This window comes from Apostichopus japonicus, chromosome 8, assembly GCF_037975245.1.
Source record: "Apostichopus japonicus isolate 1M-3 chromosome 8, ASM3797524v1, whole genome shotgun sequence".
Lineage (NCBI taxonomy): Eukaryota > Metazoa > Echinodermata > Holothuroidea > Aspidochirotida > Stichopodidae > Apostichopus > Apostichopus japonicus.
This window is the reverse complement of record NC_092568.1, coordinates 16,388,143-16,410,597: the sequence shown is the minus strand read 5'-3', so window position 1 is coordinate 16,410,597 and position 22,455 is coordinate 16,388,143. Positions and strand designations below refer to the sequence as shown.

The 22,455-nt window shown below is 35.8% G+C and overlaps 3 protein-coding genes across 8 annotated transcripts in view; 2 read left to right on the top strand and 1 right to left on the bottom strand.

Moving 5' to 3' along the window:
• The window catches only part of LOC139970730 (putative FERM domain-containing protein FRMD8P1), a 28,709-nt gene extending 26,352 nt beyond the window's left edge, over positions 1-2,357 (top strand). For all 3 annotated transcript variants that reach the window (XM_071976678.1, XM_071976680.1, XM_071976679.1), the window contains one exon: positions 283-2,357. In XM_071976678.1, coding sequence (XP_071832779.1) covers positions 283-350 — 68 coding nt within the window. In that variant the 3' untranslated portion in view covers positions 351-2,357. The remainder of the gene's footprint in view (positions 1-282) is intronic.
• Positions 1,715-16,051, bottom strand: LOC139970732 (MAD2L1-binding protein-like). The gene is made up of 2 exons (XM_071976682.1): positions 15,689-16,051; positions 1,715-6,811 (listed from the first exon to the last, which is right to left on the bottom strand). Exons 1-2 carry the CDS (start codon positions 15,905-15,907, stop codon positions 6,185-6,187), a joined length of 846 nt encoding a protein of 281 aa, XP_071832783.1. The 5' UTR covers positions 15,908-16,051; the 3' UTR covers positions 1,715-6,184.
• Positions 15,936-22,079, top strand: LOC139970734 (putative 2'-deoxynucleoside 5'-phosphate N-hydrolase 1). 4 transcript variants are annotated; one of them, XM_071976683.1, is made up of 5 exons: positions 15,936-16,076; positions 16,755-16,907; positions 17,692-17,751; positions 19,836-19,946; positions 21,406-22,079. In XM_071976683.1, the coding sequence occupies exons 2-5, from the start codon at positions 16,778-16,780 to the stop codon at positions 21,510-21,512; spliced, it is 408 nt and encodes a 135-aa protein (XP_071832784.1). In that variant the 5' UTR covers positions 15,936-16,076; positions 16,755-16,777; the 3' UTR covers positions 21,513-22,079. The 4 variants fall into 4 exon arrangements, with proteins under 4 accessions (XP_071832784.1, XP_071832787.1, XP_071832786.1 ...); XM_071976686.1 differs by lacking the exon at positions 15,936-16,076 and adding an exon at positions 16,107-16,190; XM_071976685.1 differs by lacking the exon at positions 15,936-16,076 and adding an exon at positions 16,173-16,280.
• Positions 22,080-22,455: the final 376 nt, after the last annotated feature.

The window sequence follows — 22,455 nt, the reverse complement described above, 5'->3', positions numbered from 1 at the left end:
AAGTAGTAAAGTATTACAGATATGTACAAACTTAAAGTAATATCAACAAGGTACTGTCCATTCTTAACTTTTATAACGTTGACTGCAAATGAAGATTTTATAACGTTGACTGCAAACTGCAACATTGTTATGTGACTTCGTTTATATCATAATGTTGACATGCCCTTCCACCTTCTATAGTAGAAAATGAATGGATTGACCCTCTGTATTGTAAACGACGATACTTCCCGAGATCTTAGTAGATGATTTATGCTTTCTTTCCTTCCTTTTTTCACTTCCCAGGAGAGCTGATTGAAAGCAAGTGCAAAGTTAAGAGACCTTTCACCTTTCCTAGTATTTTCAGGTTGTAGCTGATATTTTCTGCCTATCACTACTCTTGAGGTTGAATGGGCAATCGAGTCAGTTACACATGGTGCTAACATTGTTCTTGTGTGGATACCTCTGTGGAAATGTTGCTAAATGATATTACGGTGATTGGAAGGAGACAAACAATAGACTCTTCGAGATAGTCGGATCCATAGGCTGGGATAATCGTGATCTTAAAAAGTACTTTGTACAGAAGACGTACGGTGATGCCTTCTCAGTTAACTACTTTTGACCTTTTTATCGGTGATTATGCCAAGAATCCAACTGCCAGTGAATATTTTATATTCTTTGGGTCACCAAGGAGATCATGGCCGACGGAGGGATGCAAAAACTAAAAAAATACAGGAAGAAGATTTGCGACTTAATTATGATCGCCTAACCAAAACACAGCCAGTACTTAAAAGTTGGTAATCCATAGAGAGGTCCAACTGGTGTATTTTGTATCCGTTTGGCTTGCCATGGTATATGTAGAACAGTATACATTAACATCTTGAACTAAAAGTACTTAATGTTGATACCATCTGTATCTATGTACTACATAATAAAGGTCACTAGGTTTGTTTGATTAAGTTTACCAATGTTTTGTAAACACTTAACTACCGCAGTGCAGCTTTTTATTATTCTGTTCCTTTCTTACTATATATAGTACTTCATAAGTCGATGTCATCATATTTCTTGCTACCAGTCTTGTGTGTCAGTTTCGGTACGGTCCATTTTTTGTAATATTTTGTAAAGTTTGTGTACTATATGCGTTTCTTTCACGATCAAGAGAATTGTACATTAAAAATTTAAAAGGCCTGTATAGTTTCTGTGCAATATTCAGAAATATTATGTGTGAAAATTTATGCAGGAGAAAGGTTCTTAAAAAAAAATTCAAGGGATTCTGAGCGAGGGAGGCATGCTCATTCGAGTTGTAGTCGAACTGTTTAAACATGAGTTTTTTGAAGTGTCAGAAGCAGATGCACAGACGTACAGATTTTTTCACGTACAACTCAGACAAATGATGTCAGTTAATATTGACAGTGAGGCATCATTCCTTCTAGATTAGTTTTTGATTTGTTACATACTTGCCCCACAGGAGGTTGGCTTGTCCAGTTCATGTTGGTGATAGTAGAGAGAAGATTGCAAGGCTCCACGAAATTAAAAAACATGTTGGAGGTGAAAGATTTGCTCTTTTGCATTCTTTGGTCAGGAGACTAAATTCTGTCTCCTTGACAAATGTCTTTGTCTATCAAAATTTGCTAAAAATATTAGTTTAGAAACTGTTGAATATGAAACTTTTAAAGTAGGCAAAATATAGAACAGAGAAGAATCTTCTAGCAATGTGATGCATTTTTTTTTTTAAATATAAATTTTAACGTTTTGGTTAGGATTGTGTGGAAGGTCAAAGGTCATTGAATGTAATATCTTCAATGGGAAAATTGTTCATTGTCATATTGTAGTAAGCTTTGTTTATGTTAACATTTTAAGAGTTTATTTATCAAGCTGATAATATTAACCAGAATGCTTTCAGAAATGACATTAACCTTCGATTTCAAAACAGAGTAAAATGTCCTTGACCCGTTATTTGATATTTATGGAGAAAGGGGCTTTTATTCTTTTACACCGAGGTCTAATGCTTAGTTTTAGATGAAAATAAAATGAAGGAAAAGCAAGCCATAATAAGTGAGATCCTTCAGCAGGCATGAATAGCCAAAGTGTGATACATTGCTTTTTATCTAATTAACTTATTAATTTATAAATTACAGAGAACAAGGTTTACAAATTAGTTTTAGAGAACTGGTAGGTGAATGCAGATTAATGCTTTTGCTCTGCAATGTTATCTTAACTTAATATTATCTGAACTTAAATGTTGTGTTACGAGTTGACATTAACAACTCTCAATTTTGAGGCTAAGATACAATGCTAACATATTAAACTCAGAAGTCTAGAATTGACCAATTACTTACATCATGAGAGATCAAACTGCAATAAAATATTGAAAACAATTATTTGTGACTTTTTGTGTCCATCTTTCTATGCATTCATCTTGTTATGACAAATTTCACTGATGTCAATGAAGACAGAAATTAAATCTTCAAATAGGGTACTTGATTGGCTTATCCTCTTAATGCCTTGGTTTTCAGCCTTTTTTCGATCACGAGCCCAATTCGTCTTCCGAGCCGTCCTCGCGAGCCCATACCCTACCCTGCAAAGTTATCAACTTCATAAAATCAATTTCACAGCGTTTATTAGTGTATTCTTGACACAAGTGACCCGGGGACTCAATCAGAGCTATGTATGTTTCTCCGTGATCAGATGACAGGTACTGCCCAATTAGAGCCTATCTCAAAGATTTCTTGCAATCCTCAATGGTACACTGGTTTCATAAGAAATGTGTGACCGTTATCACTATCAGAATAATGCAGAAAAATGGAGATGAACAATGCAATAAAAAAGCAGCAAAACCGTTTGACGTGTGCATATGAGGCCCAGTAGTATTAAAGGAGATATATTTCGAATCGGTGAGGTAATTTCTATTTATTGAAAACAAATTAACAAATAAAGAGAACGTAATAATACTTTGTGTATTGACAATAGAACGGGAGAACTGATAGAAGTGTCGGACTGTATAGATATCACGCTGTATAAGTTATTCCAATTATTGCTCATATTCGAGGCAGAATAGGTACAATACAATTAACGGTTAATTGTATTGAAAATAGAAGGATTCTACTACAGCCCTTTCCTTCGAATAATCGCAATTTTTTCAAGTGTAGACAAATATGATCCACTTTTTTTCTTCGGATCTTTGACCTATTATTAACCGATAATTAGAAGATTGATCGATCAATGGCTAGTCGTATAAATGCATGTTAGTACTAAATTATTTTTGTTTTTATTACTACTTGCTGCATGCACTGGGAAGAGCTGGGTTCGATTGAGCAAGGCTTCCACACATCATAACCTTGGTAAATACCTAATACGTAGTGTGCAGTGGTTGGTGGGAGTCACCGAATTCTCTTATACTAGTCTTATAGGGTTAGGGTTGAGTAAATTTTACCCGTTGTACAAGGTTTCATCGAAGAGGCTTCCTAAGAAACATCATCATGTGCCTTCGCCACCAGCCCCCAAAAATGCCACAATTTTTAATCATTACTGGGGCAATGCTCGCGAGCCCACAAAATTGGCTTCGCCAATTGTAATGTAAAGAAAGGAAAATTCATTTATTCTGTACAACAAATGTAACAGCTATTAATTTCTGTAATCCCATACATAGGAAGTATAAAAACTTTAAAGTAAAGGAAACATGTACAATAATGAAATCAATTTTATAAAAAATTTCTACATATTTTATTATCAAAAAAGGAAGATCTAGTATATATAATATATGATATGACATGAACATTTGATAATAAAAGAAATCTTTCACATAAATTGTTCATTTGTACTAGCAACATAAACAATAAGTCTGCAAAGTTCAGTGCAATGCCAAGACTCAAATGATCAATTGTAAGTTCACACACAGAAAAGTTATGAAGAAAGATGAACAAATGAACCGGGCTGATAGGATTGTTGCTATGGTAATAAAACTCATCCACAGTCAGTAATTACACAGCATCTATTACAACATAGATTTTGGAGTCTGCACAGAAATTTAGTTTAATAGTGGCATATTAAACTGAAAGTTGCCTCCTTTTTTTTAAAGAAAAATATAAATAATTGGGCTTTGGAAATTGTTTCTTGGTATTCTGTTCAATGACATCATGTGAAGAATACTATCCTTGCAGGCATATCACTGCAAAATGGTTGCTATGTGGAATTGAATATTCATGTAACAAGAGTCAAATTGTGTTACATGGTTTGGATTCTGCAATTTATGAAAGCTAAAACAGAGAAAAAAATATCTGAGGCTGAAGCTTAATTATTTATGGATATTATTCCAGAAACCATATATAACATGATTTAGCATTTTGGGTCCTGACTCCTGGCTGAATTTGTATACCATACAACTGAAGCCCCCACACAATCGCTCACACACTCTCTGTATTATAAAATACTATTGAGGTATAGAATATTCTTAAGCTCACGAGAAATATCTAAACTTTCTCGATGAAGAAAGCAACTCGACCAAATCCATGGACATATCTTGATATCCTTTCTCCAGCAAACAAGTGCTATATACTGATTTTTACATCACTTTCATTTCATTTTCATACTAGGTAAAATTGCCATATAAAATCTGTTTTGCCATTGTAATAAGTATAAGGTGCCAGAGCATTCAATTTGAAAAGATCAATTCTACCAACCACGCTGGGCCATAGAAAACAACCCCTGAGATAATTTTTGATATACTTGACTTTAACATGACCACTGAAAGATGTCCCAGTTGAGAGTATGTCGAATGGAACAGAAAAAAATTGCAGAACACGTATCACAGTTTTACATTAAAACCACATTGTGATACTCCCTGACACACTGTGAAAGCTCTGCACTTCTAGAAAACAAGATGTTATGGTAGCCTTAAAAAATGGTACCATTCTGGAATTTCTGACTAACCAGTAATAACAACTACGGAATCAGTAATTTGGTATCCATATTTAGCCACCCTCTCCAGCGTATAGTATCCATAGCTACCCATCCTCGTCAGTGTGTCCACACACTCTGTTAACGAGTAAATCGAAACATAAAAAAAAAACTGATATATGTAAGAAAGTAACAGGCAATGCTTGAAAAGCTGACAACTCATTTCTTTGACTGATTTGGAGATAATTAATTACATGGTATTCATAAATTTGTGAGAATCGTAGAGCTTCCGAGGTATGCAATGTGGCAGAGACTTGTAAAGGCAGTCTTTGAATCAAGTTAGGTGCAATCACTAAAACAAGTTTATTAAATTACACTGCATCAATCTTTTGCATCCCCCTCCTCCTCCCCCCCCCCCCTCCCCAATTTACAAACACTTTCTAAGAAGGTATGTGGAGAGAAAACTTAGTGGGTGGGTGGGTGGTTACTTAATTCTTTTTACATTTTCATAAAAGCGATTCTAAGATTGGAGAAACAGTTCGGATATTGTAAAGAAACTTAAGTATAGGAGTCAGAATATCTTGGTCCAACTATCAAATGAGTTGGACCGAAATCTACAAAAATGGTAAAATACGAACCCAATCTCCAATTTGTATTTCGAATTACATTGCAACCACAGTAAGACATCATAATCCACAAATCTAAACCACAATCCTACCCTCATCCTCCTCCCCACCCCCTTCCTCCCCATCCCCCCACCCCCTCCGCCCGTACCACATTCAAACAGATTCACACACAGAACTGGATCACCTCAACCCCAGTAGTAAATACAATGATACATTTTTGTGTGTGTTCCTGACATTTGACATACGCAGTATACTGTTACTCACAGTATATGTTTTAGGTAGTGTTCATAGATTATATTTCAGGTAGTGGTCATAGATTTTATGCTTCTCAAATAAAATGAAACAAAATTTTCACACATGAACATTTTTCTTTAGTTTGTACAAATATTTTTGGATGTTAACATTAATTTACATGAGTTTTGACTTCCAAAATGAAATCCTGTAAAATAATACTGTACTTGCAATTCAGACTCCTGTATGTCATTGACTTACAAAGCCAACGAAATACAATCTAGGTAATAAGATGGAACAAAACATGTCTAAACCTGAATATATAAAAATCTCATTATCTTGAATAGTACTGTAAATAGTTCAACTAGATTCTAGTAAGTTAAAATTCTATTTAAATGTACACCTTAAATTCATCACACATCAACATTTTCATTATCATCATCAATATTGTGTATTTATTGCACCCATGTTTCTCCTTGCTTTGGTATACATAGGACAGTATCTCTCACACCTTTAATTGCCTTTGGTGCTGCATACCATATCAAATCGTCTTCTCTGTTGTAATCGCTGGTATTGTTTCCTATCCTGTTGAAGTCTTCTCTTTGGTGTAGCTGAGGATCTTTCTCTTTGGCCATATTTGATGCTTCCTCTACCATTGACAACTCTTTATAGCTCAAAATATGAAATGTAAAAGACTGCCCTCTCTTAGGGACCTTGAAACTGTGCTTGGGTTTAAACCATTGTATATTACTCGACCTTTGACCTTGAAACAGTATATGCAATGATGTAATCGGAGGTGGATTGGTATCAATTAATGCATTGTATGTAACTAGACTCTTGTGTAGAAGACGGCTACACAGTTTGGTCGATGGAATAGTACTCAATGGCTCTGAAGAAGAATGATTAGAAAAGTGAATCTGGAAAACCTCCTTAGGTGTGGCCACAGTTGGACCAATAAGAATCCAAAGACTTTCAACAGACACCGACTGTGAGAATATTACATCAAGATTATCGCAAAAATCTTGGACAGCATCTAGGAGCTGGCTCAGTTTGCTCGCCTCTGATCCTTTCTTAATGTTCTCCTGTATTTGGATGAAAATGGGAAAGACAAATATAAAAACTATTCCAGTATTAAATGTATAAAGATGTTTTTAATTTTTTTAAAAGATACATAATACAGAGCATGTAAAAAGTGACCCATGGATCTGTGTTCAAACATTAGCTTCATGCTAACTTGTTCCATTGTTGAGATATAAAATTGTGAAATTTATTCATTATAATTATGTGCATTCCACTATAACTGTTCACGTCAATGTATCATGTGTATTTGTTTGTAACATATTATACACTATTGTAAACCTTCAGGTGCTGTATCTTTTTAAGGCCTCATTATGCACTCAATCTCAATGGTCTCAAAAATAAATACATTTTTGATACCATTCAGTAGGAAATGACTTATACATTTTTTGCCAAAATTTGGTCACATTCAAAGAGTTCAGACAATAACATACTCTTTGTTTATCCACAATATATATCTGATCCACAATGAGGTTTTGCATAATGGAAGACATAATGAGGTCACTGTAAGAGACCAAAATTAATCTTCATAAGCAGAACAATAATTTCAATGTCCTCACCTCCCAAATAAACATAACATTTCAGACTTTCTTGCAAATGGCCTTACATTCAATAACACATGCTAAAAAATAAATACATGTACTGTATTATATGAATGTATTTAAAATAATGGAAATGATAGCACCTTAACCAAAGCAAAATTTTCTCTTTAAGACCCTTACCCAGGTTGGACATTTGCCAACATTTGTGTTAAGTTCCCTAGTTGGTTAACGAAGCATTCCACAAGGCATATTTATCGGATGATTGGTTGATACAGTAAGCAATGCCTTCTGAACGGACGATCAGGTATATATGAGAGTGTCATAGTTATTTAACCAACCATTGGGTAAACAAGCACCAGTTTATCACTTAGTTGTATCCTTTTCCATGCAATAAAGGTACAATAACAGTTTGTATGTAGCAGCGTAATTTGACACCACTACTTTTTCCATCAATTGATAGCGCCCTCAATTACCCTTGTAGTATTGCTAGATTGAACTTAAACCACTTCAACTTTCGACTTCGACTGCTCAAAACGAGGAGTACCAACTGCGTTAATCGCCTTATTATTTTAGATAGGATAGTTCTCATTGATTTGGGAAACATCCCTATCGGACCCCTATTGATTTATTAATCGGAATCGCATTCCTTCATTTCGTTATATAAACTTTTCATATTTTGTGAAGGATCTCAACATACTTTTTATTATATTATGGATGGATCCTGTAGTTTCTATTAAGAACCATCTAACAAGAACCCAAGGGCACTGTGGTTCCTTGCTTAGGGTATATGACAATACACATAATATTATCAAGCAAGATTGGGCTCAAATAGTCCAAGTTATGGTGGTCCTACATGTTCCCATAAAGTAACCAACACTGTAGCCAACACTTTTGTGATCACAAAATGTGATCGGATTTTTGATCAAAAGGCACTTTTGAGATCTAAATATGGCGTCGAAAATGTAAGAAATATAAGAGACCTACAAGCGTGTCAACAGATATGATAACATTGGTGACCTCAGATGGCATGACCTTTAAGTTTCAAAATGTTCCACCACCCCATTCACAACTTGTCCCAAAATATCAACCATGTCACACCTTGACATTGAGATTTAATTGCATTAAATGTCTAAAAATTAACTTTGAACTTGTATACATAACTTCACACACAAAGGTCACCCAGAGGTCAACCAATTGACATTTTTGATCGGTGAGACCTAAATAGAGCATGACTGTCAAAATTCAAACATTTTTTCTTTGCCCAATTTCTCCCCCCAAAATACTACTTTTTTATCATTAGCTGACCTTTGGTGACGTTGGATCACATGACCGCTAAGTTTGAAAATATTCTCCTATACCATTTGCAACTTTTCCAAAAAAATGAACCTTGTAACACCTTGGAACTGGGAGTTATTGCATTAAATGTCTGAAAATTAACTTTGACCTCATATAACTTCGCACACGAAGGTCACACAGGGGTCAACCTGTTGACATTTGTGATCAGAAGGTACCTTTGACATCTGAAAATAGCATCGAAACTGTAAAACTCCACAAAACACGAAAAGGTCACCAAAGGTCAAATTGAGGTCAAGGGTCACCCAGATGCGTGTCAACAATTGGATTACATTGAAGCAACTCCCAACCGTAACGGACAATTTGTTCTCAAGTGATCGCAAAAATACTAGTTTTTTATTATTAGTTGAGCTTTGGTGACCTTGTATCACATGACCGTTAAGTTTGAAAATATTCCCCTATACCATTTGCAACTTCTCTAAAAAAATCAGCCTTGTCGCACCTTGGAACTGGGAGTTATTGCATTAAATGTCTGAAAATTAACTTTGACCTCATATAACTTCGCACACGAAGGTCACACGGGGGTCAACCCATTGACATTTTTGATCAGAAGGTACCTTTAACATCTGAAAATAGCATCAAAACTGTAAAAATCCACAAAACACAAAAAGGTCACCAGAGGTCAAATTGAGGTCAAGGGTCACCCAGATGTGGGTCGACAATTGGATTACATTGAAGCAACCTCCAACCCAAACAGACAATTTGTTCTCAAGTTATCGCAAAAATATTAGTTTTTTATCATTAATTGACCTTTGGTGACCTTGGATCACATGACCGTTAAGTTTGAAAATATTCCCCTATACCATTTGCAACTTTTCCAAAAAAATCAGCCTTGTCGCACCTTGGAACTGGGAGTTATTGCATTAAATGTCTGAAAATTAACTTTGACCTCATATAACTTCGCACACGAAGGTCACACGGGGGTCAACCCATTGACATTTATGATCAGAAGGTACCTTTAACATCTGAAAATAGCATCGAAACTGTAAAAATCCACAAAACACGAAAAGGTCACCAAAGGTCAAATTGAGGTCAAGGGTCACCCAGATGCGGGTCGACAATTGGATTACATTGAAGCAACTCCCAACCCTAACAGACAATTTGTTCTCAAGTTATCGCAAAAATATTAGTTTTTTATCATTAATTGACCTTTGGTGACCTCGGATCACATGACCGTTAAGTTTGAAAATATTCCCCTATACCATTTGCAACTTGTCTCAAAATATCAACTGTGCAACACCTTGGCACTGGGAGTTATTACACTAAATGTCTGAAAATTAACTTTGACCTCATATAACTTAACACACAAAGGTCACCTTGGGTCAACTTATTGACATTTTTGATTGATGAGACCTAAATAGAGAATCAAACTATACAAATTCAAACATTTTTTTCTTTGCCCATTTTCTACCCCCAAAATACTAGTTTTTTAACATTAATTGACCTTTGGTGACCTCGGATCACATGACCGTTAAGTTTGAAAATATTCCCCTATACCAATTGCAACTTGTCCAAAAATATCAAGCATGTCACACCTTGGAACTGGGAGTTGTTGCATTAAATGTCTGAAAATTAACTTTGACCTCGTATAACTTCGCACACGAAGGTCACACGAAGGTCAACCAATTGACATTTTTGATCGAAAGGTACCTTTGATATCCAAATCTAGCATCAAAACCTAACATTTTCTTTTTTGCTCGTTTCCTCCCAAAATAAGCACATTTTTTCAAATTTGACCTTTGACCTTTTGACCTTGGTTTCAGATGTAGTTTAATCTCCTGATTCCAAAAAACAAAACGACAAGTCTGTACAGCCATCCTAACTCCGACCGAAAAACTTTGACCCCATATATCTTCGCACATAAAGGTCACACGGGGTCAACCTATTGACATTTATGATCAGAAGGTACCTTTGACATCTGAAAATAGCATCAAAACTGTAAAAATCCCCCAAAACACGTAAAGGTCACCAGAGGTCAAATTGAGGTCAAGGGTCACCCAGATGCGGGTCGACAATTGGATAACTCTGAAGCAACTCCCAACGGACATTTCGTTCTCAAGTTATCGCAAAAATACTAGTTTTTTATCATTAATTGACCTTTGTTGACCTTGGATCACATTACCGTTATGTTTGAAAACGATCCCTTACCCCATTCACAACTACTCCCAAAATATCAATCATGTGGGACCCTGTCAATGGGAGTTATTGCTGTTTTTAATATATTGGTTTTTGGCATCTAACTGACCTTTGGTGACCTTTGCGGGCACCAAAAAAAATAGGGATCTTCCTCTTACTATGGGCTATCCACCCAACAAGTTTGATCATGATACATCATTTCCTTATTGAGATATCGTGTACACAAGCCAAGCGTCACATACACACACACACACATACACACACACACACACATACACACACACATACACACACACGCCAAGTTGAACGCATAGGTTCCTTGCTTTGCAAAAAGCAAGGAACCAAAAAGCCTTTTCTGCTTTCACGTAATGGCGCAAAGTTTATTCCAAGATTGACCTAGTACAAGAATATCACCACATCCCATTTAAGGAGTCGGACATTTGCAAAACGGCAATAACAACACCTTTCGGTCTGTTCAAATGCAAAAGTATGACATTCAGTCTCATTATTGCGGAACAAACATTGCAGCGCTTCATGGATGTGGTAATGCGTAAATATGCGTGGACTGGAATTTTGTTATGTCTATGAACATTGATGATAAAATCATCACTAGTTAGCAAATCAAACAACAAACATATGGATCATTTGAGACTTCAAGAAAAAAGAGTTGTCATTAACCCAGGTAAAAATTAATTTGGAGTTCCTACACTTGCATTTCTTGGACATACAGTTGATTCCAAAGAAATTCACCCCTTACCGGCGAAGGTCAAAGCTATTAATGATTTTCCTCAACCACCGTCCTTACGCAAAGTTTGCCAAATCATCTCCAAAGGAGATAAAACTTTTGTGGTAGACATAAGTTCTAAGCACGACACAGTGTCGCTTGACCGGCTTAAAGTAGAGTGGACTGATCAGGATGAAATAACTTACTTTCTGCAGCTTACACTCACAGACGTAACGCCGGGTACACGTTGTCAGTCGGACACGTTTTCAGTCCGAAAATAAAATACACGTTCTCAGTCCGAAAAAACGAGTTTTCAGTCCGACACGTTTTCAGTCCGAAAATAAAATACACGTTTTCAGTCCGAAAATAAAATACACGTTTTCAGTCCGAAAATAAAATACACATTTTCAGTCCGAAAATAAAATACACGTTTTCAGTTCGAAAAAAACGAGTTTTCAGTCCGACACGTTCTCAGTCTGAAAATAAAATCCACGTTCTCATAAAATCCACATTCTCAGTCGGAGCTTAAATATATTCTGTTCATTATATATATAGGCCTATATATTATTAAATTATCATATATATATATATATATATAGGCCTATATATATATATATATATATAAATATATAGGCCTATATATATATATATATAGGCCTATGTATATATATATAGGCCTATATATATATATATATATATATATATATATATATATATATATTTATATATGTTGTTTCGGATAGAATAAGCTGAGGAAAAGGTGAAGAAAGTGTTTTCCCTCAAGGCAGTATGCTGTTTGCTAATTAATTTTTATACTCATATCCAGGTCTCGCATAAACCCCATGGGAGTCCGTGCACGTAGGGGGGGGGGCGGGGGTAACCATTCCCTACATGCGCATGTATACGTTACGTTCGATTTATATCTGTAAATCTGTAAATGTTTACCTGCATCTCATAAAATTTGATATGCTGTTCTTTTTATGTAGGTAACATTGAAAATGATATAATTAACATAAATGTTCAGTGACAGGGTACAATATTGAAAATAAATCTTTATTTGCACATAATAAATAATGTTCGTTACAAATATATGAGGACGCGATAACTTTTAATATTTTAATATCTACTTCTTTCTTTTTCTTTCTGGAATACACACGTCTACGGGGAAATATTATATTAAAAACTGAAATTATTAGTCATATGATACAAACCATTTAGACACTTTCAAAATTAATCATCAAGAAAGATGATATGTTTCTAAAAGATCTCTCTACATTTTCCTTCAAAATTGGCTTTGTATACCGTATATAGGCCATACTGAACCTTGCTCATTTTTATTGATAATAGGCATATATGCAAAGCAGTGATAAAGCCATATGACGATAAAAAATATCAATATGGAAACTTTATAAGAAAATTCTAAGAATAGATATATTTACATCAAAGTATATTTACAATGCTTGTGGTGATAATAATAATAATAAAAAAATTGTAACAATCTAAAGAGACAGCAGAAAACCTCCCCGTTTATACCGCGTATTATGTTGAGTTTATATATTGCCTGTTGAATCACTTGAATGGCCAATATATATGAACATTTCTGTCTCAATAGATACATCTTACTGAGAGTACAAAGGCCGCACACATGAGTTTGAAATCGATTATCTCTAAACGCCATAAAAGACAATTAAAATGAACAACAAAGGGTTTCTTATCGTCATGTGTTTCTTTAAACTGATCATTGTGTACAAATTATCAATCTTGATAGAAGCAACCACGGCTTCAAAATTCTACATTATTAAAAAAAAAGAAAAGTCGCTCGCTTCAAGATTATTACTACCTCATAAAAAAATCATAGCCCGAGTTTAGTTCATTTGGTGCGATTACTGATTTTTAATTGTTCCTCTTGTAAACATATAAGACGAAATGAACCATAATCCTCGGCTCCTCGGTCGAAGAGTCTTGTCAAGTCAAACTTAACGTTACGTTAATAAATGAATCAATTATTGCTTGCCAGTGCTTAACGACAAGGCTTTCTTATAGCCTTTTCTGAATTGCATACAAGATGACGGTTGTATTATTGCTTATATGTATTGTAGAAGATGTAGAAAGAAAAGTATCGTATATGAACAAGATTATCGAGTTCGAGGGGGATATAAGAGGGTGAGAAGGGGGTGAGGGGTGTAAAAGGGGAGAAGGGGGTGAGGGGGTGCACAAGGCCGAGAAGGGGTGAGGGAGTGTCCAAAGTTACATCAGTTAAATGTTTGCTTTATAATCATTGCATTTAGAGGTCTTTATGATCACATTTTCAAACGGTCACGCCCCACCCTCCACCGTATAATAATAATAATATCCCTGCTCCTAGTATCCCTGCTCCTAGTAGAATGTGTCCAATTGTAAAAATAACAATTTACCTAGTTTGACGTCAGGTCTACGAGTCTATGTGTGAGTCTGAAGGTTCAGTTTATGGATGGGGGGGGGGGGTGACTTCCAAGGGCAGTGGTACACTTAACTTTGGTATGAAGGGGAAAACCACAAAATCACCTAAAACTGCCCCAACAAAGTGGACCTTCTGTGCATTTTGTACTACATATTCAAGTATTTGAATGTTGTTTTATTAAATTGCAAAAATTGCACACAAAAAAATATATATATATACACATATATATATATATATATACATATATATATATACACACACATATATATATATACACACACACACATATATATACACACACACACATATATATATATATATATATATATATATATATACACACACACATATATATATATATATATATATATATATATATATATATATATATATATATATATATACATATATATATATATATATATGACTCATAAGTGACAAATAAGGAGTTAAGTTTTAGAAAATATATTGAGACCTTTGTCAGCAATACTTGGCAGTCGAATGAAAAGTACAAAATGTAACACAATGAAAGTATGACGCTAGGTAAGTGTAAATTGCATTGATGGAATTAGAACCAAATAAACCATGACTATACAGGAAGCGGATTAAGGAGCAAAGAACGGATTACATATGTTTGTAACTGATAGTTGTTAAGGGGTTGAGGCCGGTGATGTGAGACATAATACGAAAGATTCAATCGATTTCTTTACTATCAGTTCGGGCTGTCACCGTTTATTGGTGGTATTATGGCATTAAAACTGCATGCTTTCATTCTCCAACTGAAAACGTGTATCTCATTTTCGGACTGAAAACGTGTATTTCATTTTCGGACTGAAAACGTATATTTCATTTTCGGACTGAAAACGTGTATTTTATTTTCGGACTGAAAACTTGTCGGACTGAAAACTTGTCGGACTGAGGGGTGTTCCCCGTAACGCCTGTTAAGTTATCATGCGTGCCAGCTACATCGTCTACCAACAAAGCTACTTCTATAGGCACTTCTGCCGATCCCTTGCTTAGGATGACACGATATCGATTAAGGATTTTCCTAAATATGTTTTATATTCATTTTGTTTTACTCCCTTTTCTTTCTTTGTATCCGTCAGTGATCTGTGAGGGGGATTATGTCTCAGCGTAATTTGACATCAATACTGATACGGCAGTTGATGGCGCCCTGAATTACCTTTGTAGTTACCGCTAGCTCGAACTTACACCACTTCGACTTTCGACCGCTCAACATGATGAACTACGTTAATCGCCTACATTTTCTATTACGTTCATTCACAACAATCCGACGCAGTCGTCTCGGGCTTATTATTGCTGTGCTAGACGAATTGGTGAGTCATACTGTACTTTCGTTTTAAATTTGCTACCGCCAAATGTAAAATAAAACAAACAAATGTTTAAAACAAATGTAAAAATCATTTGTGTTATGTACACACTGGTCTTTATTCTATAATACTACTGTAATAGTTGTTACTTGCTGGAAATAAATGAATGAATGAAGTGTTTATCGAAGGGAAATGTGGGTGAATATCTCCCACCTAGGCCCTCACTAGGCTAGTAACTAATATGATCCCTTCCCTCCGCCCAACCACTACGTTACCCGCAGTATGCAATTTAGACACCGAACAGGCACTAGGCTCAAGCTATAGTACGGTACCCCTTCCACGATAAATGTATTCACCTGTTTCTCAAAGTAATACTTCAACTGATCATATGGTAACGGAATTTGATCACGGTGGTAGAGCAGAAACTTCAGTATATCTTTTACTAGTCGGCTCTGTACTTCTGGAGATATTCGACCGTTCAAAACAATATCTCTAACATGACTTATTTGCTTGATATTTCTGGTGTTAGCCGTAGCCATTGTCAGATTCAAAATTTCTTGCTGAGATGACGTCATTTTTATCACCGGAAGTATACTGAAGAGCGCTCTACGACAAAGCGCGCGAGATAATTATTAACTTCGAAGTGTGTAGCCAACTGTTATTGTTTTGGGTATTAAGGGTTTCGTATGAAAAACAATCTTGACGATTTGCTGATGCAACTTGATGTACATGGTTTTACAAAGTGTAAGTTCTCAGCATTTTATCTTTCAGTATCTAAAATGAAGACATATTTTCATGATGCTTCAGTGGCAGTCCTCACACTTCACAGTCACAGTCATTTACACTAGCGTATTACTAGTAATAGTATCTTCTCTACTACTTCGCTCTACTACTACTTCGCCTGCTCCACTGATTACAAATTAACATCAGCTTTGTCAGACCATGGAGGTAAAGTCTGTTTTACCTCCATGGTCAGACTTGGCGCCTAGGCTAGGCTATACTAGCTGGTCTAGCTTATCTAGGGCATGGGAGGTAGTCATTACAATTGCTCGATATGTACTACTAGCCTAAGTCAGGATTTTCATATTCATAGCCCTATTGAGATTTAATCGTTTTGTTTCTAATAATTATTAATCATTAATGATCTGAAAGGGTAAAGAGAATGAGACTCCGTGTATGATATACAACAACTTTCCATAATTTGGTAGCAAGAAATTTTTCCAGTCTAATGTAATAGTATCTACTACAGTAGTAATAGACCAATATGCATGATTCCATTGGACTTTTTTTACTGCAGTAGCAATAAGGTACTAAGTTGCGATGGTTAGACTCAGCAGTTTATTTTTGTTTGCTCCAAAAGTCGATCACAAGCATGGTTACATGAAACACACAATGATGCAGGTCTATCTCACTTTATAATAGATTCAGGAAGTTAAACTCTAAAGATGAAGATCTACTTTTGTGGAAGTATCCGTGGAGGTCGTCAAGATGCAGACCTTTACATGAGAATCATAAATCAGCTAAAGACCTATGGAAAGGTCCTTACTGAACATGTTGGGGACCTCAGTTTTAAAGGTTTGTCAAGTGCTTCATTTTAAAAGGAGAAGCAATCCCATCCATTATTACTTACCTATATGTGCCTTAAAACTAAAGTCTGGTATTCCATATTTTATGAATATTTTAAAGGTGAATATCTTGAAAACCTCAATATCTATAGAAACTTTACCAGCACTCATTTTTTGGCTCTTTTTTGTTTCTTACACTATATCATATTAAGACTAAAAATTCTGCCTAAAGTCATACTTTAAGTCTGTACATGATATTATTGAGCCACATTTCTATATTATTGATAACTACAGTAGGCCTATATAATCTGGTTCCAATTTCTCCATAATCAGAGCTTGGTTTAAATCCAAAGCAAACTCATAGAGTGAGTGCTGAGTATGATCATTACTAGTTCCAGAATAGTTCAAAGCCACTTGGAATCTTGATTGCAGCACTATGTGGTTTCATAATAATCAGATATTTAGTCTGATATTGCTCAACAGGCAATAATCAGGGAGTTAACCTTCTCTATTGTGGAGTGTTAGCTCTCTAAATGGAGTATTAGCTCAGTGGTTAACGCCGGTTCCTTCCAATCATAAGGTCCCTGGTTCGAGTCACTCCAAGGTTAATGTATGTCATACAGTTACAGAGTTGTTGATAATTGACAATTTATAATGATGAATGTAAGAGACTGACTTTGATCAGCTTGCCGCTTCGATGAGCCTTCTTCGCGAGTTCCTGCTTGCAGGAGGATCTAAAATACATATTCAGCTCCTACCTGTGACAATAATGAACTCTTCTGATATCTTTTCAGAGAACCCTTCTGAAAAACACATTCATGACAGAGACTGCGATTGGCTGCAAGAATCTGATGGTAGGTAGAAGGAACTGCAGGACAGGGACAGGGGGGGGAGGGGAGGGTGTGAGGGGAGGTTAGGTTGTTCATATTTAGACTCTTTCAGATCTAGAGAGATGGATAGCCTGCAGAGTAGATTGTCTTTTCATAGTAGTACTTTTCACAGACTAGGGGGAAAGGATCATCAAAACTCCTTATAATGTTGTTTACATGTGAGAAATGCATGTTTATATTAAACTGAGGGTGCAATATTGGGGACAAACTAAAACGAATGACAGCGAATGACCGCATGACAATTGACTTTGTACAGGATTAATTATCATTTGCGAATGACAGCGAATGACATCGAATGACAACGAATGACAACGAAGGACAGTGTTGAGAAGAGAATGAATGATTAACGGAGTGGAGTAAATGCGGTTATTGGTTTCTGCGCAAAAATGATTTGAGGAAAATCGCATCACGTGGTTGCAGGGTTTTGGTGTAATTTACGGATAGAAACCACATCAGGGAAAGTTTTTGTGTGAGATTGCGCTTGAGTGCTGTGCTTTTTACCTCTGTAGAATAATATAAAAAAATAACTGAAGCCATTTCAAGATAATATAGTATTGTTAGTTTCAAACAATTAATATCGGAAAAAATAAAGTTAAATTTACTTTTTAAAATCAGACTTACCATTTCGCTTACTATAAGGTGCGTTTTTATCTTGTCCGTACTTTACTAGATCTAGATACCCACGAAGTTTGAACAGTGATATCCGGTTGAAGCAAATGTCTGTGCTGTCATTACTGTCATTCGTTTTAGTCAACGCTTTTTTTTAGTGTGTACAACATATTGTCATTCGTTATGTGTAACGCAATTGTCATTCGTTTTAGTAACACCCCAATATTGTTACTAATCCTTGTGATCGAGATGTAAACAGTGACTTTTCTCACTGTATTTGTGTTATTGGTACAGTATATCATTGTCCTTGATTGAAACTCTAATCCATATGAAGTATAGTATGCCAAACAAAGCTGGTTGTTAAAGGGAAGTTTAGACAAAAATACAAAAGGATGATTTGAAAAGACCAAGTTTCAAAGATCAGAATGTAGACCTGCCATTTTTCCCTATTTTACCGGGAGATACCCAGTGTTACAGGCAATCTTGTGCTCTCCTATTTTCACCGGCTCATATCACAGCAGTATCGAAATGTTGAAGTGAAATGGGCAGCAAGTATGCTTTTACCTGGGTTAGGAACTTGGAGAAATTCCACTTTCTTTTTCATAAAAATAGTGGAATAAAATGCTTAGGCCTATGCCATTGTGTTCTGCAGTGCTAAATTAGCCTATATTATTACAGATGTGAAGTGAGTTCTATATATGTTTCTTACTATATCGCTATCTTGCTTTAGTTGGAAGTTTTTGCCAAATTCTCCCTATTTTCTTTCCTAATCTCCCGCTTTTTCAGTTGGAATTTTTGTTATCTTAAGCTATTTTGGTGCCAGACAGGTTAGCGGGTCAACATATGTTCAGTTCATGGTTAGTCTGCAAACAGAGTTGATGCTTAGGTCATTAAGTAAGATATTCCAGTAAAAATGAATGGTACAATGGATATTTGTCATGTTTAGTAGTTGTATTGGATAGAAAGCCATAGTACCCACAGAATCAGTATCTGTAGTCACTGCACTCAATGGTGTTAACACTTTTATTGTTCACATGTTTGGCGATAAATTTAAGGATCAGAATTTAGAATCAAGTAGACATTACATTCAACACAGTTGACATGTATCATTGTTAGCATATTTACAGCTGTGTTACCCCCAAATATGGTAGGAAACTAAATAATGGTTACTCGTGCTTAAACTGCAAGAAACGTTCTACCGTCACCCTCAATTTACTTGCCCTCTGTAAAATTTTAAATCTAATTCAACATATCTCAATGTCTGGGAAAAGTTTTGATGGTCAAAACCTCCTGAAGAGTTCTTTGCAAACTTTGAATAATATATAATTTAACATGTTGAAATTTGGAGTCCATACTGCTGATTTTCAACGTTAGCCTAAGCGGTTTTTCACTCTCTGACTCTACTTGTCGGTAAATGTTGTCTTTATCATATCTTGCAGTTGTTGTCGCAGAGGTGACACAAACGTCCTTAGGAGTTGGCTATGAGATTGGCAGAGCGGTAGCAATGAACAAAAAGATCCTTTGCCTTTACCGTCCAACTGAAGGAAAGTGTGAGTTTCTTTAATTGTCCATTGTATTGAGAAGTTGTATTATCGCATTCAGAAATGGAACATGGAAAAGACAGAGCAAACATGTCCTTCAAAGTGAGGCTCTTTAGACAACTGGCTGTGTAATTTCAAAACTTGTGTGTATTTCTTAAACATGCAAAACTGTTGCTGTTGATTGGTGTGTATTTCTGTAAGCAATTACCTGCCTTTGACAAATTCAGAAGGGGAAAACAGAAAACGGGAATCCACATTCTCTTGATTTCTGTATCATCAATAATTTATATACCAATACAATGGATGACTGTCACCTACCCTTGCACGATCCTTATATTTCAGTTTAATAAGAGTGAAGTGCTATTTATAGAATATCGTTGACCATCCTCCAGATTGATAAAAGATGTGCAGTGGCTACCTGTCATCTCCTGAGTTCTCCTCTAGTATGGATAAAAGCAGTGCAATCTCAAACTTCTTGAGAGCAGAAACCTCAGAGGTCTGCTGGGAATAGCTATAAAGAACTCGGATGGGGAACCATTATATGTATAATTTATTCCTCCTGTTCATGCAGTATAAAAGAAAGACTCAACAATTGCTGCATTTCTTATCAGAGTTTGACAACTGCAAGCTTGAGTGGGGTTGGGCAAATACCTTGCTCAAGCTAGTACAACATCACTTATATATGAAGAAGATTGTAAGAATCCTAAGTGAAAATTTGTGTACATTTCTATAATTTAGTCTCTCTGATACTACAGCCCACTAATAGCTGAATTTTATCACAGTAGTCACACATTTATATTGGGTGATATGTTATCACATCCGAGTTTGCTTGCAAAAGAAGAAAAATGCTCAAAATGCTGTCCCATCTCCCTTGAGAGTCATTCTCAATGCTTTCATTTAGTTTTGTTCACAACATTGTGTTTTTCTCATCAGGCGCGGAGCGAGGAATTTGCCAAGGGAGGGGCGAATCTGTAGGCAAATTATCAGAGCCGTAGATTCGGCATTGGAAATTTTGGCCGTAAATGCCTCCCATATCGCTGTAAATGGCACTTCCCAGGCCTTGCAAGTTGCATCTATAAGCATTATCTATTTGAAATTACTAGCGATATCATAAAAAACGAACAAAAAAAGGATGCTCAAGGGGGGGCAGTCGCCCCTTTGCCCCCCCCCCCCTTGCCTATGCGTCTGTTTCTCATTGGATCAAACAATTGACAGGTCTAAGTCCAAGCTTGATTGGAAAGTTTTAGACCCTGTGACACTGTGTGTGTGAACACTTATGTACTTGCTTGAACAGAAATTCCATTGTATATCGGCTATTACAAAGAATTACTGGTTTAAGTGGCATATTACTAACTTGACAGTCACTGTAAAAGCTGACTTTTCTACTGCATTGCTACAAATAAAAAAACCTCTTTTTAAGTTTTTCAACTAGATGTAATTATTCATTAATCTTTGTCCCTCTCTGCAGCATTATCAGCAATGATCCGAGGGGCCGATAATGGCAAGACCTTTCTTGTGAAGGACTATGCAGAGAAAGATGTGCCACAGCTTCTAAAGGAATTCTTAGAGAGCTAAACATTGTCTGCTAGAATTTCATTGTTGAATAGTGTATCGTGTGTTATGACTTTTGTACTTTGTTTTAAGAAAAAAACTTAGAACTAGATCTGTTGTCTTTTAGGTAAGTTACCTAGGACAATGAAAGTCATATTTTCAATCGTGCCTTCAGGGGTTATTCTTCCACTTCTTATGGTTTTATATTCACCTTTTCCGTGGTAACTTATTAATTCAAATACCACATATTTATTTATTGACACAAAATCAATAATAAAATATAATTATTGTATATTCCATCTTTGGTATATTTTAATGCATTCTCAGCAATGAACATATCTTACAGACTTTAAGCTATAGATTAAAACAATCTTCAAATATACATTTGGCATTCAAACAAAGGATAAAAGTGAACCACTTTGTGCAAAGATGGAATGGAAACATAAAACAAAGAATCTTTTGTTTAAAAGTGCTTTCAGTCATAAGACTGGGTATCGTAGATTTTAAAGGTCTACAGACACCATTGTCCTAATCACTCTAACAGGCATTACAAATCATGAAAATAGATGCAACTCCCATCAAAATCCATCACAGATTGACCATTTTACAAGTCTTTTCTCAATTCTAGTTTTATTTATGAATAAACATCAGCTAATTATAACCTCTGATCTGTGTCTGTGCGACACAAGGGTTCACCCTGGGGTACTTTCCCACCAAGTTCGAAGGAATTCGGTCCAGATTGACACAAACTTGGACACACAAACGAAAACATTTTACCCCCTCCCTCAGTCATGGACCTATGAATGACCCCCCCCCTAGAGGTAGCTTAACCATTAACATGGCAACTGTTGGTATGACAACTGACATAGCTGTATGTGACCCAACTGGCAAAGGAACTACAGTATCTCATTCTCCCTATGGGTGCGATGAGATAATAACTGAAATACTCGCATGTTCAAACGAATGC

Coding starts and splice junctions, on each gene's coding strand:
- LOC139970734 (XM_071976683.1), top strand. CDS start 16,778: ATGAAGATCTACTTTTGTGGAAGTATCCGTGGAGGTCGTCAAGATGCA. Junction 16,908..17,691: donor TGGGGACCTCAGTTTTAAAG/GTTTGTCAAGTG, acceptor ATATCTTTTCAG/AGAACCCTTCTGAAAAACAC. Junction 17,752..19,835: donor TTGGCTGCAAGAATCTGATG/GTAGGTAGAAGG, acceptor CATATCTTGCAG/TTGTTGTCGCAGAGGTGACA.
- LOC139970732 (XM_071976682.1), bottom strand. CDS start 15,907: ATGACGTCATCTCAGCAAGAAATTTTGAATCTGACAATGGCTACGGCT. Junction 6,812..15,688: donor AGTATTACTTTGAGAAACAG/GTGAATACATTT, acceptor ATCCAAATACAG/GAGAACATTAAGAAAGGATC.